Source organism: Xiphophorus hellerii, chromosome 6 (assembly GCF_003331165.1).
Source record: "Xiphophorus hellerii strain 12219 chromosome 6, Xiphophorus_hellerii-4.1, whole genome shotgun sequence".
Taxonomy (NCBI): domain Eukaryota; kingdom Metazoa; phylum Chordata; class Actinopteri; order Cyprinodontiformes; family Poeciliidae; genus Xiphophorus; species Xiphophorus hellerii.
Window position 1 is genome coordinate 14,573,420 of NC_045677.1, and position 15,919 is coordinate 14,589,338.

The 15,919-nt window shown below is 38.0% G+C and overlaps 1 protein-coding gene across 1 annotated transcript in view; it reads right to left on the reverse strand.

The window, feature by feature from the left end:
* Positions 1 to 7,000: 7,000 nt before the first annotated feature.
* Positions 7,001 to 15,919, reverse strand: part of eif2b3 (eukaryotic translation initiation factor 2B, subunit 3 gamma) — a 33,933-nt gene continuing 25,014 nt past the window's right edge. The window contains exons 10-12 of the mRNA XM_032566220.1: positions 15,734 to 15,882; positions 12,103 to 12,206; positions 7,001 to 7,245 (exon numbers count right to left, since the gene is read on the reverse strand). Coding sequence (XP_032422111.1) covers positions 7,193 to 7,245; positions 12,103 to 12,206; positions 15,734 to 15,882 — 306 coding nt within the window. The 3' untranslated portion in view covers positions 7,001 to 7,192. The remainder of the gene's footprint in view (positions 7,246 to 12,102; positions 12,207 to 15,733; positions 15,883 to 15,919) is intronic.

Below are 15,919 nucleotides of genomic sequence, written 5' to 3' on the forward strand. Positions count from 1 at the left end.
TAATGTGGAATGTGAGGAATTGGACTGTGTGGTAAGGGGCCCCTTCAAGCCTAACAAACTCAGGGAGGTCCGAGGCCTGGTCTAGAGGCCTTGGATAAATAAACCATGGGAGATGACCATGCGCTGTGTAGATATCTGCCATCACACCTCCCTAGCCTCCAAACACAAACCCTTAATCCCTCCTTCACCTCTCCACATCCTTTGTCCCATATGTTCTCTCTCTCTCCCAACTTCCTCTGTTTATCCCCTCCCCTGCCTCATCCTCTTCTATTTTTCTCTTCTTTTTGGATTCGAACCTTTCCTATCACGCTCATCTCCCTTTTTTCTCATTCTGCTACCCCGTTGTTCCCTCTCCCTCCGCACAATCTCTATTTGTCCATTTCGTCTCTCCCCAGTGAACTCACCAATCCAGTCACTCATCCATGCTTGAACTGCTGTCTGCCGCGGGTTTTGTATTCGCTATAGACAGAGTTACGGAACCGCTTTGGCACTCAGCCGTCTCCCAGCAGCCGAGTCGCTGATTGTTCAGGCCCAGAAAGTGTTTATTTAACACAGAAGCAGCCAGATTGCTCATGATTGCATTTCTTCTATTGCTTTAAGAAGAGCTATGTAATAGGGGGGAAAGTTTTTAAATGAAAGCAACTCATAACCAAGGAACACCCTTGGTAATGAGTTGTGAACCAAGGGAACGTCGTTGTGAATTTGATCTTCCAAAGAAATCATGTAAAAGCACTAAATTTATAACCTAGTAAGAATATTGTAGAAAAATTCATTTAAAAACAGCTTATCTTAGAATATTAGAAAAGAAACATCATCAAACCCACCATAAAAAAAGAGTTGATAATATTTAAGATTTGAAAAACTGAAGCTCTCACAGTATAAGCATCTGAACTTTGGAGGAAAAGGAATAAAGGAGAGAAGTAACAGTAATGTACAGTATGTGTTCAGTATATGCACATGCTCAACTTTTAAGTTCCAACCAGTCATTTATACAATTACAAAAACTGAAAAAAGTTAATTTTTGTGTTCCTTGAAAAGATCATGATTTTTTTTTTTTGGTGTGATTTTTTTCTCCATCAGTTCTATTTTTCAACAAGAAACATACAGTACAATATATTTATCACACTAAAACCCAGTAATGAAGTGAACAAACTTTAATAGAGGCATTTTAGTTGCTATTTACTTTATTTTATGAAGTTTATTTTATGAGACTCTGTCTCTGACTCTGTCTCACTGGTTTAAAGAGTCAAATTAAATAATTGGAGTCAAATTAAATAATTGGTCAAATTTAAAGACCAAAAAAAAATCTGCTCAGCGGCAGACGGAGGCAATCCGCACTGAGACTCTCCTTCAGAGTCAGAAGCAGAATCGAAGCTGCCACCCACGGTCTCACACAAGATTAATTATGATAATGCATTTCTTTACCCCTTTGTCATCGTAATGAATGGTTGCCTTTCTGGGGGCAAAACACACAGAACATAGAAAGAAACAGAGAAACACACTTTCTTTAAGTCTTTGTTTGGGACGGTTGTAACTGAGGTATTGTCAGACGCAACTGGCAGGTGGTAATGCAAACTTTGGACCTGTGGATTTTAAAAGAAAGCACAGAGCTTCACATCTATCCGTCCACCCATTTATCCATCTATCTGCCTTTAATAATCAGAATTTTGTTTAGCATTTTAGACCTTTTTGAATTAAAACAGAATATGGGTATTTTAAAGAACAGTAACTGATGTGAGATTATAAATAGAGGGAAAGATTGAATCAGATGGCGGTGAAGACAAAAAAAAGGGGCTCATTTCAGATGATTTAAAACAACCGGTGCCTTCAGAGTTCTGCCTCAACACTTGTGCTAATCAGATTAGAAAGAAATAAGAACCTTGTGGGTGTCAAGCGGGTCAATCTTTTGCGACTTACTGCAATTTCACATCAAAAGGCTTGATTCCAATCAAACAGAGGCTCAGGGCTGACTTAATTAGCAAACTGGGGGCTCTGCAGTGACAAGCAGCAATATCTGGCTTAGGGGACACTTGCGAGGGTTTCTGTGGCATTTCAATGAGCTTGTTATCTTCATGCATTCTCTTTGTTGGCCAAGTAACATAAGCAAGTGAAGTTTGTCAAAAGAGCGTCTCTCTCTCTCTCTCTGTGTGTATGCATTCAAAAGTTTAGGTTGGAGATGGGGTGGGTCTGGTGGAGATGCCAGTGAAGGAGGATGTAAGCATCCTGAAAGGTAGTGTGTGGAAAAAAAAAAAAAAGACGAGGGAGGAAATTCATTTGTGGTCCAAGAACACAGAAGACAAATTGAGGAAGTGTTGTGCTAATGTGTAGGGGTCAGCAGCAAACACACGCAGGTTTCTGACTGACTACCACTTGGGTGGCCTGATCGCTCGCTCTGTGTGAGCGTGTCTCTTGCTCACCCACAATCAAGCCTCAAGCAATGAAGCCACCCATCTACTCAGGCAATAACCCCCCCAACCCTGTAGCAGAACTCAAACTCCACCCTACCTCTGCGCGTCTGTGTGGATGTTTGTGTGTCACACATTTGTCTCCTTTCATCGGGCCACCGTGTCCATCGTGCACTGAGCTTCTTTATTCTATATTTCCACACTTACAGGAAATCACGCAGACTGGATTTTATGCATGGGCATATGAAGCGTCAGAGACCAAGACATGAGGAGTTGCTTTAACGACTTCCTAATGTCTAGTTCTTTTCCTTCGTCAGTGAAGGAACGTTTGTTCAGTTTTAATATTTAGACTCATACTTAACCCTAGCCCATTAATGGCTGAGTTTAAAATCAATCACTGCCAAAAGGAATATAATACCATAATAGCTCATATTGTGCATCCAATTTTTTTTTTCTGCCTCTTGATCCAAAATATATATAAAAAACTCTATTATGTTCTTCTCACAAGTCTTTCATGACAGTTGTATAGTAAAAAGTCCATTATGCAAATTTTTGTTGACCCATGTTTTTTGTGTGTTGTAATGTTGTAGTGTCAGAAAATGCACTCATAAATTATATTCATTATTAAAATAATTATTAAAGCTGAATCTTAAAAGCCCTTTAACAAAATGTAATATATTTTTACAGCCTCGTTTAAACTGCTCTTTTAAAACTACAAACCAACCAGCTGGATGTTGTTACCTGCATTTTTTCTGGGAGCAAATTTTACCAAACAGAATTTATAGTAATGTGATTTGTTTCGACAGGTTATCGTATATAGTGACTTGCATTTTTCAAAGTAACTCCTTTACAGTTTATCTAATTTTATTTCTTCTCGTCTGCGTCGATGACCAGACACCCTAAAAAGCTCTAATGCCTGTGCTGTTTTATAATACCTACAATTTATTTTATATTTGTTTGTTTATTATGCATGCTTCTTTTTAAACTGGACTAAAGTTGTTTTTATATGTTCGTATGTGGACTTGTGCAACGTAATTTCTTAAAAGGTCTCTGCAGCAAACCGACTGTAGGAAATGAGCTGCTCCATTAAAGTACAGTCAAACCAGTGGGTGGCATTTTGTTTTAAAACATGTCGTTTCAATGAAGATAATAAAACTCAGTTCCCCATTCAGCTTACCAAAAAGTGTCAGCTACTGGATTTGCATTTAAACCTGAAATTTCTTATGTTGTAAGTTTTCCATTTTTCCCATACATCAGTTTCCATCACCTCCCACAAAATATTGTTGTTTAGCTCACAACAATAAAGCAAAACGAAGACGTGACAAAAACCAGAAAATGCACTTGAGCAAGTCAAATCATGTGTTTATGTTGTGGATGCCAACATTAAAAGTACAACTTCAACTGTTGCCAAGAACAATCAGTGTGACAAAATATTTTGTTTTACTTATTTATTCTCTCAGTGGTACTACAAGATTTAGTTTGAAATTGATAATTATTTTTAAAAAAATGTCCAAATTCAACAAAGCAAAAGAAGCTGGCACTGCAGGAAACCTTGATCTATTTTGAGGTTTTGTAACTGAATCTAGCAAAACATGGAGATTTGTATTTGTCTCCATGCGTCAGCATGGTTTCATCATCTTACCGGTGTCTGCTAAGCAGCAGATTAAAGGAGATCGCAAAAACAGGTTCGGCCCTGATGGCGTTGTACAGAAGGGACTCTGTGGTTTTTGTACAAATATACAAATTTCTACCCAAACACACCCAGCTGTGTAGTTCTCATCATGTGGTCAAAAAGAGAGGTCAGAGAGGTTCATTGCTTGAAAAGGAAAAAGTCGATCCAGCTGAGATAAAGTGAATCCTGACTGTTGTTTTTGTGAATTTAAACCTCAGGTAGGAAATGTTTTCTTTCGCTGGTACATTCGGTTTTTCTTGGAGATGAGAGGCAGTGACAACTTCAATGTCTGTTTTGAAAAAAAAAAACCTGGCAGGGGAATTGGTGGCAACGCAAAGTTGGTGGCACAGCTGTGAAGTAAAGAAAAAAGAGCAAATACTCTAGCCGTACAAAAAAACATTTCCTTGAAAAAGAAAATGACTAAAAGAAATTTTTGAACATCAATGAATGCACAAAATCTGAAATTACAGAGTGGTCTTCCAAAGGAACTGAACTCTTAAGTGTTTTATTTATGGGATTTTAGTCACTTATACAACATGGACATAAATCTGTGGTAAGACCTAAAACCACATTAAGCTCAGTTTTCTGTCAAAGTTAGGCACTGGTTGTTTCGCTCTGACACCATGTTGTACTTCTGACGTTTTTTTGCCTTTTGTTCCAAACTATTTTTAGGGTATAAAAATTAGTCATGTGAATCTGTACATTCAAAGACTAAAACACTTTTCTAAAATCAACTGTTTGCCCAGTGTAATGAAACATGGTTTTGTGACTCAAGTACATATTTTCTATTGGCACAAGGTCACTCAGGTCACAGTCTCTCATATTTGATGAAAGTCAACTGGTTCTGAATCACAATCAGTGGAATTAAATGTGAGATTTGAGCATTTATTTGATTATCTTTTTGAGTCATTAGAAATATAAGCTAAAATGCAATATATTGATTCAATTTTACACTGCTGAATAAACTCTTTATTGTCCTTTAATCCAAAACTTATCAAAGTTTTATTCCATGTGCTGTTTTATTATGATTTCCTGAAACTATGAAGCTCTTAATGCAATTTCAGTTTTGTGCTACATGACTAAATGTGACATTTTTAGGCTGAACAACAGAGCTGGAAACCAGAACTCTCTGCCAAAGCAAGGCAGCTTATTCTTCTACCGACTCTTATTTGGGTTTTGTTTATTGGATTGGATAAGTAAAATTTGAGGAAGCAAGACATATTAGCAAATTTGAAAGTTTACTTATTTAATAAACAAAGAGGTAGCAAGAGGAAGAACTGAAAACGTTCACACTCTGGTCACACACTGATGTGGGACACCACCCTACTCCTTAATGAATTTGTTGCAAGTAAGTGTGGCTGTATTAGTGAAGTTCAATCAGCACACCCAACCTGAGCCTACATTAATGTTTAGTGCAGGCTGTCTATTCCATCTTCTCCACTCTGAAATTCAGAAGGTAGTTTCCAATAAAATGCCACACTGTGGGGACAAGTTGGACCAGCTGGGGGACAGAGCTTGGTTGCTAAGTGAGCAGTAATATGATGGTCCTAGTCTCCTTCTGAAATTAGACTGTCCTCCACTGATGATGATGAACCTCTTTTTCCACGGTGAGAGAAGCTGCCACACAGCATCCGACTATATCCACCAAAAGATGTTTGGTATTGGCAGCAAGGACAAGTTTTTTTTTATGAGCACAGGCCACATACTGAACTGGGATGGTTTGAATTGCCAAGAAGTTTTTATAGTAATGAAAAAAAAAGTAGACCAATCTCAGATGGGGTTTTTTTTGTGTGCAAAGTTTAATGTGATTATGTGTTCCTTAGGTTGAGACGAATATCACGCCATAGCAAAGAGGTAAACTGATCCACAACTGTCAAAGTTGCATCAGGATACAGGTGAAGGAGAGAGTGACTTTATTAATTTGTGTTGCATTTTGCAGCTTCAAAATATACAATTTTAAATAAATCTATTAAACTTATTCTATGTTAAACACTTTCTGCCACTCTAAACCAAACATTTGCTCTTTTTTATCAATAGCCACTGAAATGTGGCTGAGTTTAATCTTCTCAAAACAAGAGAGAAGTTTAATTATATTTTAGTTATAATTAACTGTATTTTGTGGACAATATCAATATTGGATAGCACATCCTTATGTCTAAATCAAGGAAAAATGCAAAACAATTCTTTTTCAGCATAGCTTATTTCTTACATTATTTTCTGAGGTAAAAGACATATCTCTCATACCATCTCGTCACTTCCAGACTAAGTGACTCAAGCAAGGCCACAGACACAATAGGAAATAGAGGAGAGTAAATAAGACACACTGACATCCCTGTTCTCATCTCCTTCCTACAAGACTAAGAAACTTCTAATCTGTAATTTAGGAAAAATACTTCACCAATGGAATGCAATAAATCTGTCGACAGACAGAGTTTCAGATGGGGAAGACAAAAATAAGAAGGAAAAGGAAAAAAGAAAAGCATCAGCCGTGAATCAGTTTCCTCCTCCGCCGGGCTAGCGAGTGTGCTTCAGGGTGGGGCATCGGTGTTAACTGATACGCGATCGAGCTGGGTGGTCCAGGCCCGACACATACACCATTTTTGTGTACAAATAAACTTAACTCCCTCCCACACACACACCATTGTGGTCACCCCTCCCACTGCCTTTTTCTCCCCATCTCTGGTGCTCACAGCTGCACAGCGTGCGTGTGTAAACACCTTAATGCACAGACACGATGATGTGTGTGTGCGCGCACACGCTCCTCCCTCTGGAACACTGTAAACTGAGTAATTGAGAGCTGCTATGAGGAGACAGAAATGATCTGATGAAGGGTAGGAGTGCTGACAGGATGGCCAAGATCCACCAGTTAATGTTGATCATTAGTTATTCATGGAGAGTGAAAAAACAGCAACACACAAATCCATGCACTCAAGTCAACTTGTCTTTATTCAGACTTATTGTAAAAAAGAAAAAAAAAAAGAAAAAAAAAAAAAACATCCCCAGACTGTCCAGCAGCTTCCAGGCTTCTGATTGGACAGTCAGCTGGAATCAGTCACTCTATCAGGTTTGCTGCTCTCAGGTTAACAGGTGAGGTTTCGACTTTTCTGTGACGAAGCTAAATCTCCATCAGTTGGTCCGTTCCAACAATGACCTCATTTGTCCGTTCAACTGAAAAGAAGATTACAGGTGAAAGGTAAAAATAAGTATATGTCATGATGTATATAGAGATTTATCTGGAAAATGAGAGAGTAAACACACCACAAACGACCACTGCGACAATGCATTATACTCTGAGCCATTTGTGAGTCGTATTTATTTTCAACTAAACAGTCGGAAAACGTTTCAGTCTTAGCAGATGAAAAATATTTAAAATTTTTGCTGTGCTTTAGTGAGAAAGATGTTTTGTTGGGAATATTTTTCCAACTCTCAAAAATCCTTATTACAACCACCATGTACCGTAAGTTATATTGTAATAAATAAATTATATACTGTATATATATATATATTCATTCATCTTCATTTCCTTTGTTTTGCTTTCTAAAATTACCTTTCTTGCACTAATTTTTATTAGATTTGTCCATTCTTTTCTTTTAAACATGAGAAAACATGACAGTAGTCACATATTTACCCTGTGCTCTCTAACATATGAGGAATAGAAAACTTCAGCTAGGTTTTGTACCGTCTCTCATTCATTAAAACTGCAAGTTCAAACTACTGCATGAATAGATGGAACAAGATCAAGCATTTTGCAAACAAACTAAGCTTTTGAAGATATTTACAGCACAATTTTCTTGATGCAAGTTGCAGATAGCCAAAGAATCAATTAGTACGCCAATGTACAATTTATGTCGTAGCACAATTAAAAACCACAAAGGTTGGTCAAAGAAATTGACAATTCAGTCAAACAATAGAATAAATACTAAATAAGTAATTATATGAAAAAAATTGACATAAAATGAAAATACCTAAAATAACTTTAAAATATAGAAAATTATATTGCAACAGCGTCTTCACAGGTCTGTCCAACAAATCAATCAAACAGCTGCTGCTGATCCAGAATGCTGCTGCTCGCGTTCTCACTAAAACCAGGAAGATAGAGCACATAACACCAGTTTTAAAGTCCCTCCACTGGCCTCCTGTAGCTCAAAGAATAGACTTTAAAATACTGTTGTTAGTTTACAAATCACTGAATGGCTTAGCACCACAATACATTAAAGATCTGCTGTTGTTGTATGAACCTTCCAGACCTCTCAAGTCTTCCGGTTCTGGTCTGCTCTGCATCCCCAGAACCAGAACCAAACGAGGAGAAGCAGCTTTCAGCTTCTATGCACCACAAATTTGGGACAAACTTCCAGAAAACTGTAAAACAGCTGAAACACTGACTTCCTTTAAATCTCAACTAAAAACCCACTTGTTCAGGATTGTATTTGAAACATAATCAATTACAAATTTCATGATGGAACTTCACTTAATGTCATGTTTTGATTGTTGATTCTATGTTGCTTTGTGTTTCTGTGTTTGATATGATGTAAAGCACTTTGAAATGCCTTGCTGCTGAAATGTGCTATACAAATAAAATTTGACTTGATTTGAAAATAGCTCAAATAAATAAAAAAAAACTACACGCAGTTAGACTCTTTCAGATATTTGGTGGTGAACTACTCCAAAAAGTTTGGGGAACCCATGGTGAAAGCTTGGTCACCCCTGTATTTTGGTAGCAGTTACCAATAACAGAATAATTAATATTGATGACAGATTTCTTTGCTGTAATTTGTAGATTCAAACAACAAAAAGGTCAGACCTCTGCATAAAAACACAACATGAAAAACTGTGTCCAGGAGCACAAAAGCGGCGATCTTGTTCCAGGATTAGTTCATAAATTAGCTTTAAACCAGCATAATGTCATAATTGTCTGTGATACAAACATTGCCAAATATGATGATTTCTACTCACAGAGCTGTTTTCGCCCCAGACTACTACAATGCTAACAAACACAATAAATATTTGAATGAATTTAGTTTGATACAACAATGAAATCAAGAAAAAATCTTTACAGTGGATTAGAACTAGAAAGTCCACCCTACAACTTTTATTCAGTCCCAATATCTTAACTTTAATTGCTGCTCTAAAAATGTGTGATGATCTCTTTTAACCTTCTACTTCTCTAACACATGGAGAGCAGTCACAATTCCTCCTTGGGTCCGTGCCCTCCTACCTCCAGCCCCCTCCACCACCAAGTACCGGTGCTGATCCAAAACAAATGGTGGCAGGGAGCAATGTTCCATCCACACAGACAGGTTTTAGTGTGAAGGAATCTTTTGCTCAGAATGAGCTTAGCCACTGTTGTGTGAAGGGAGAGGACAAATGGAGCATGGGACTGCAGGAGAAGGAAGGGAAGGAAAGGTGGGGAGTGACTGGAGTGTAAAAGAGGAAAAGTATATGCTGTTTGAGCCAGAGAAGTCTCCAATGACCAATATAGTTTGTGTTTACATATTTCTCCAGCTGAAGGAGGGATGGGAAGTAGAGAAGATGCTAGGTTGTTTTACATCTACCCGAATATTGACGGTTGGGACTTTATTTTAAACAAATTTGCGCCATATTAAACTGAGGATAAAAAGACATGAGAGGGATTCTGTCTTCTTTATGGTGTTGATAAAAATGTGCATCAAAGCACAAAGAGATGAGGTATTCAGCTTTGGAAAAAAAAAAAAAGAAGAAGAAAAATCAACAGCCGATAAACGATTGTGAATGCAACGTATGTGTGTGTCTGTGTCAAGCTGTCATGGTGGTCTTTTGCTGCTAACAGCTTCAACAGTAGGGTGGGTGTATAATGTCTTTAACAGCCTGCGGTCAGACAGCTAGATTGGCAACAAGGACCTATCTTTTATTCAAACATTACAACAATACAGAGAAAAGGAGACGAAAGCTTTATGTGCTATTTTAACTTTTATATAAAGTAATCTAATGAAAGACTGAATCTTTAGAAACTGATACCAACAACGACTAAAACAGGCACCAATGGATTTAAATAAATCCGTAATTTTATAAGTCCTGTTTGTATGCTGACAAAACGCCTGCAGTTTTTGGAATAAATTTCACTTTCAGATGAAGGCTTATATTCACCATAAAGCAACATAAAAAAGCACCATAAACTATTAATCTTTAATGAAAGAAAGACTATACTAGCAAAATTATAACCAGTGGATGAGTTTTGGAAAGGAAAAAAAAAAAAAAAAAAACAACATCAAAAGGCACTTTTATAAGAAAAATATAGATTTTTCCGTGACTGAACATTCAGAGTAAACAATGTCAAAACCATTACACAAAAACAAAACAACGGAAAAATAAAACGCTGAAGTGAGATAAACTTTGTTGCAGAGCAATCGCGCCGTTTGTTTCAGAGCGGTCTCAATGGTTTCATTTCAGGGAGATTTTAGCTCAAATTCAAACTGTTGCTGCTCAGAGCGCCCTGTTGTTCACTCAATTAGGCTTCTTAGTCTGGTAGCCTGTAGCTTGTTCACTCTTTCTAACGTGTTCACGAGTTAAAAGTGTGTGTGTGTGTGGCTGCAGGCTGCTGCTGTTGAATTCCGGGTGGTCCTGTTCTGGCCGTGCTCTCTAACCTCTCCATCAATGTAACGCACACACACACACACACACACACACACACACGCATGCACACACCGAGACACACACACACAGCACTAACTCTGGGGACAAGGGGATTAAGGAAATTAAAAAAATAATCTTTGACAAATCGGACTTTAAGAAAGAAGAGACTTTCCTTGCTGGCTCTAATACTTGGCACCTATAAATGGATCCCACACACATACATTAACACCTTATCTGAGTTAGCCAGAGGGACGCACAGGGCGCTAGCAAGCAGGCAGTATTTAGGAAAAGAGTATATTGGAAGGTCATATACATTTTAATTTGGATTTTTCACATTTACAGAAATTAACTGATCAGGATTTTCCTAGACGCTATACCAACTTTCAGTTTTCTTTGACTGACCTGCTGATTTTGATTTTCTTTTTTCCATGCTAAGGGCAATAATTAGTATTAGTAAAAAATGTGTTTCAGGCACTTTGATAGACAAGAGCTTTGAAAGTGACTAAAAATGAATGGCAAACAAGACGATCCTCATTTATGCATCAAAGCATATTATACATAAAAAACTGAATGAGTATGTAGGACATCCTGTTGGTTGACACTTTTATCTCCGTCAACCCATTGGCGTGACTCAAATTTTATAATCATTTTATAAATTTTATGTTCATCTTTAGTGGTTTTATTTTAGCTACTAAAATACATTTCAACTGAAGAAGCATCAATTAGTCTGTCGGATTTCGGTATTGGCCAATATTCCCTTATTAGGCTAAAATTGGTGATCAGACCAATTACAGACAAAAAATTTTAATTTCTTGTTAATTAAATGCATCACAACTAATAATTATAAATCTAATAATAATTAATACTTGTCAACAAACACTTCCACGAATAATATGTACTCTTTTGTGTACATTTACAATTACAAGTTGAGTGACGTAAACGTCGATGAATAAACGGGACTACTCTTTTCACCAGAAATCGGGTCTGACCAAGAAAAGCCAGATGGGCGCATCTCTAATTTCCACCCACTCTTGGATCTCATGACAATTGCAACAACAAAGTGGAAAAATAATCTTTTTTTTTTTTTTTTGCTGTGAAAGACATGTTACAAAATAAAAAAATACTACTTAATTTGCCAAAATGCTCTGAGGAGCTCCTGATGTTCCACAACTAAACTGTTGGCTTGTTCTAATTCAATATATCACATTCAGTGAAGCGCATCCAGTGGAAACTCCTTCATCATCACTATTACATGTCACAAAAGTGCCTTTTGATACAGGGTGTAATAATATGCTGCTAAATAAAGAATTTGAAAACAAGCCTAAAACAACAGGGTAAGTAAGAAATGGAATATGAAAGAACCTATTGAGAGCCTGTTTTTTTAACTTTGGGTGTGTTCATGTTGTTGCGTCTTACCTTCTGGCTCAATTCGTTGTCCATTTCCAACCAAACAATATTTGAGGTCGGCTCCCCTGCCAATGATTGCATTACTGCAGATTACGCTGCCTTGGATATTGCATCTGGAAATCAAACACACACATTTTATTAATTGGATGGTTGCTGGATTCATACATGAATAAATTTCAATGTTTAGAGGTGCCCATCTAGGCACAAGGGAAGCGAACATCAACAGATCAGAACTGCTCCAGGTAGGAAGGTAGAGAAGTGGAAACAGATGTTTAAGTGATTTGGTGGGGAAAAAAAATAGATGAAGACTTATGGCTGTGATTGGTCACAGCCGAGTTAGCATACTGTGTAATACATTGTCTCTAAGTGACAACGTATTGTGGCGAAAGTGTGGCGAAAAAGATCTTTAAAGATTTAAAGAATTCTTCCTGTTTCAGATATTTCCACCAGAAATTCCTACTTTTCCGGGCTTAAATTTCTAAGTTTCTAGGTTTTAACTATTTCTCCTGTTCAGTTTTTGTTTTCTGAATATGTCACAACTCTGTCAGTCTGTCACTTGCAACAAAATGGTCAAAGAGATAGATGAAAGTTTAAGGCACGATATGGCAAAGCAAAGATAAAGAACAACATTTGCATATAAAAGCCTTTAAGTAATTCAGATTTATCTTCCAGATCACATAACAGTGAAAGCAGTTTGAAAATCAAGTGATTTCCCATACTCCACTTTTTTCCCCCCTCCATCCTTACACATATGTGGGAAGTGATAAAAATCTAATTTCATACTTTTCAAGATTCAATAGGAGCCCTGTAAGAAGTAACTTGAGAGTTATAAAGCTAAATCCGCTTATAAATTTCGCTTACGTAGCACCTGCAAGAAGTGACTCAATGTCCTATTAGAGCTGAAATATTTTTCAACTCGGTTGCATGTTCTCTGCAAACATCAGAGAGCCTTTATCCACAGCTTTCCTCCCACAGCTGCAGGGCGAACCGAGCGGACAAACCTCAGAGTTTTTCCTCGTCGTCAAGCATCTCCACACCTGCTATGAAAACTCTGAAATATCCAATCAACTGGGCTTAATGACATGACATTAGCATTAATGTCGACTGCTGTGACAACAACGGCGTATGCTGTGTGAGAGCGAGTGTGTTTGCCCGTGTTAAAGATCTTGTGCTGCAGTTCCACCTGAGCTGGCCGTGCCAACCCGCCGTGCGTGCTCTCATTCAGCCAAACCATCACCATAAAATTCTTGGAGCGACGCACAGACGGTGCCTGTGTGTCCAGCGCCCGACTAACCATAAAGGGCGTGTATGTGCAAGCGTGTGAGATACAGAATGTGTGTATGTGTGTGTGTTTCAGAGGCCATGGGAGCCAAGTGGAGAACACACGTGGGTCTCGCCCGGGCAGTGACGCACACACACTTGGCTGCCCGTACCTCACACACAGACAGGTTTGTATTGGCTCATTTTATTCAGGTGGTTAGACCAGGATGGGAACAGGAGAAATGCTTGTGGGTGTGTGTTGGTGTGTGTGCGCATAAGGGACTACCTAGGAGGTAGCGGTGGTAGTTGGTGATGGGAGATTACAACATTCAGAGTTTTGTAACATTACAGAGAAGGGGAGACCACCAAAGAAGCTTCGGAGCTGAAACACCACTAATTACTAACACCAGGGCTCCTCCTTGTCATGACCCCCATATCCTCCCTCCCTATTACACAAACACACACACCCCTACACACAAACACGTACACACATCAACCCCCACCTCCTGTGCCCCCATCCTATAAAGTTGACCCCTACTATCCCCCCTTGCCAAACACGCAGTGCTTTGTCAACAAGCTCTGGTCAGCTCCAAACAAAGAAATCAGAAATGCAAGGGGTTTCAGCGACATGGCTGGGGTCTGCTAATCCCCTCATACTGGCTCTTTCTTTCCCTCTTTCTCCATCCTTCTTATGTCCTCAAAGCAATAAAAGAAAGAATTGCAATCTTCTTTCTTGCGTGCTAGCTTGCTTTCCCCTTCGCTCCTTTCTTCCCTTCTCCTGTCTCTCATTCTTTTATGGCCTTGTGCGTGCACCTACACGGGCGTGATGAGGGTCCCCGCGCTGGCTGGCAGGGCTCCCTGAAAGAGCTTAAGGAGGGATGGTTGGAGACAGAAAGAGAAGGGAGATGGTGTTGGGGCCGCGATGAAAAGAAAGGGAGGAGGAGTAAGAAATTGAGATAAAAGGAAAAGACCTTGTGAATGAGTGCATTAAAATCTGGAATAGAGGCCAAGTTGTGTTCTCCTTCCAAAATAATTCCTGGCTAAGCGACTGAACAGATCAATCTACATGCTAATTCTACTGTAGCTACTGTTGCTCTCTGTACAGCAGCACTTCCTTCTAATAATTTCCAAAGCTGAGATGACTTTTTGAGGTTTAAAAATGTTGCTTGTCATAGAGCATTAGTCTTGCTTTGGAGTTCTTTGAATTTACATAATAAAGTTAATATTTTTTAAGAAGTTAATGTCTGGAAAAAAATAGGAAGCACGAGGAACTTATATTATCTGCAAAGGTTTAACCGAGAGAGTTGGTGGGTGGGGCTAACTCTGCTCCAGTCAAACAATTTTTTTTAAAATAGACTTACGATGGAAGTTAGCCCATGTTACCATCTTTTAATGTGTTAGTGAAATATATTTAAACCATTTTTTAAACTGAGTGATGTTTGCACATTCTTCTATTTCTACACAGAGTATTGAAGCTTCTCTACACATACAGAAACACAATGTGATTTTAGATTTATTATAAAAAAAACTAAAAATCAGAAAATGATTTTTTCCCTTGAGATTATGGTGAGAATAGTAAATAGCGCTTCAGGGAACTCCAAAGCATTTAACACTACATTCATACACACACTGATGGTAGTAAGCTGCATTTTGGCTACAGCTGCCCCGTAGCAGACTGTCAGAACCGATGTTGCTATGGAATCGGCCCAACAAATCTAATCATATTTCATACGTTGCACATATCACGCATATACAGTATATATATATATATATATATATATATATATATATATATATATATATATATATATATATATATATATAAAAATAGTTTTGGACCCCATACAGACTCCTGAGGGACCGCACAAAAAATGTCCAAACAATGTGATTACTAGATGTCCTTTTACAGCCTGCATTTCAAATCTAGAATCAATCCGTGATGACGACTGCGATTAAATCTATTGTGAGCCTTGATTATGGATATATTGACATTTTGATAGAATCATGGATATATTTATAAACATTTAAGCTCATGTATCTCCCGTTTACTTTAAATTATGACAAAAATAAATAATTTTATAATAATTTTAAAAATTTGGTCACTATGCACTTTAGCATCTGCATAATACTCAAACACACAACTTGCAGCAAAACAGACTCTGAAAAAATGTGCAATGAATGAGAAATTAGACATAATACTATATAGTGTACAATAATTAATAAATAATTATAAACAAGTTTAAATAGAGTTTGTACAGTCTTTCTAGTCTAAATCCACTACAACTCTACTGTGATCAGGCTGTGGATCTGGATTCTTCAAAAAACAGTGACTACATGGATGGATGAAAGAACCAGCGGAAAGGAGTGTGTGTTTTCTCACCCTTCCTCTATGGTGACCGAATGCATAACAATGGAGTTGGTGACTTTGACCTTCTCTTTCACGTTGCTAGATATTCCAATAGTTGATCTTTTTATGGAAGTCTTTTCTGCTATCTGGCACCGTTCCCCAATGATGCTGTCTGACCCCACCTGCAGGAAGAGCCCAGATCGTTAATCTATTCTTAAG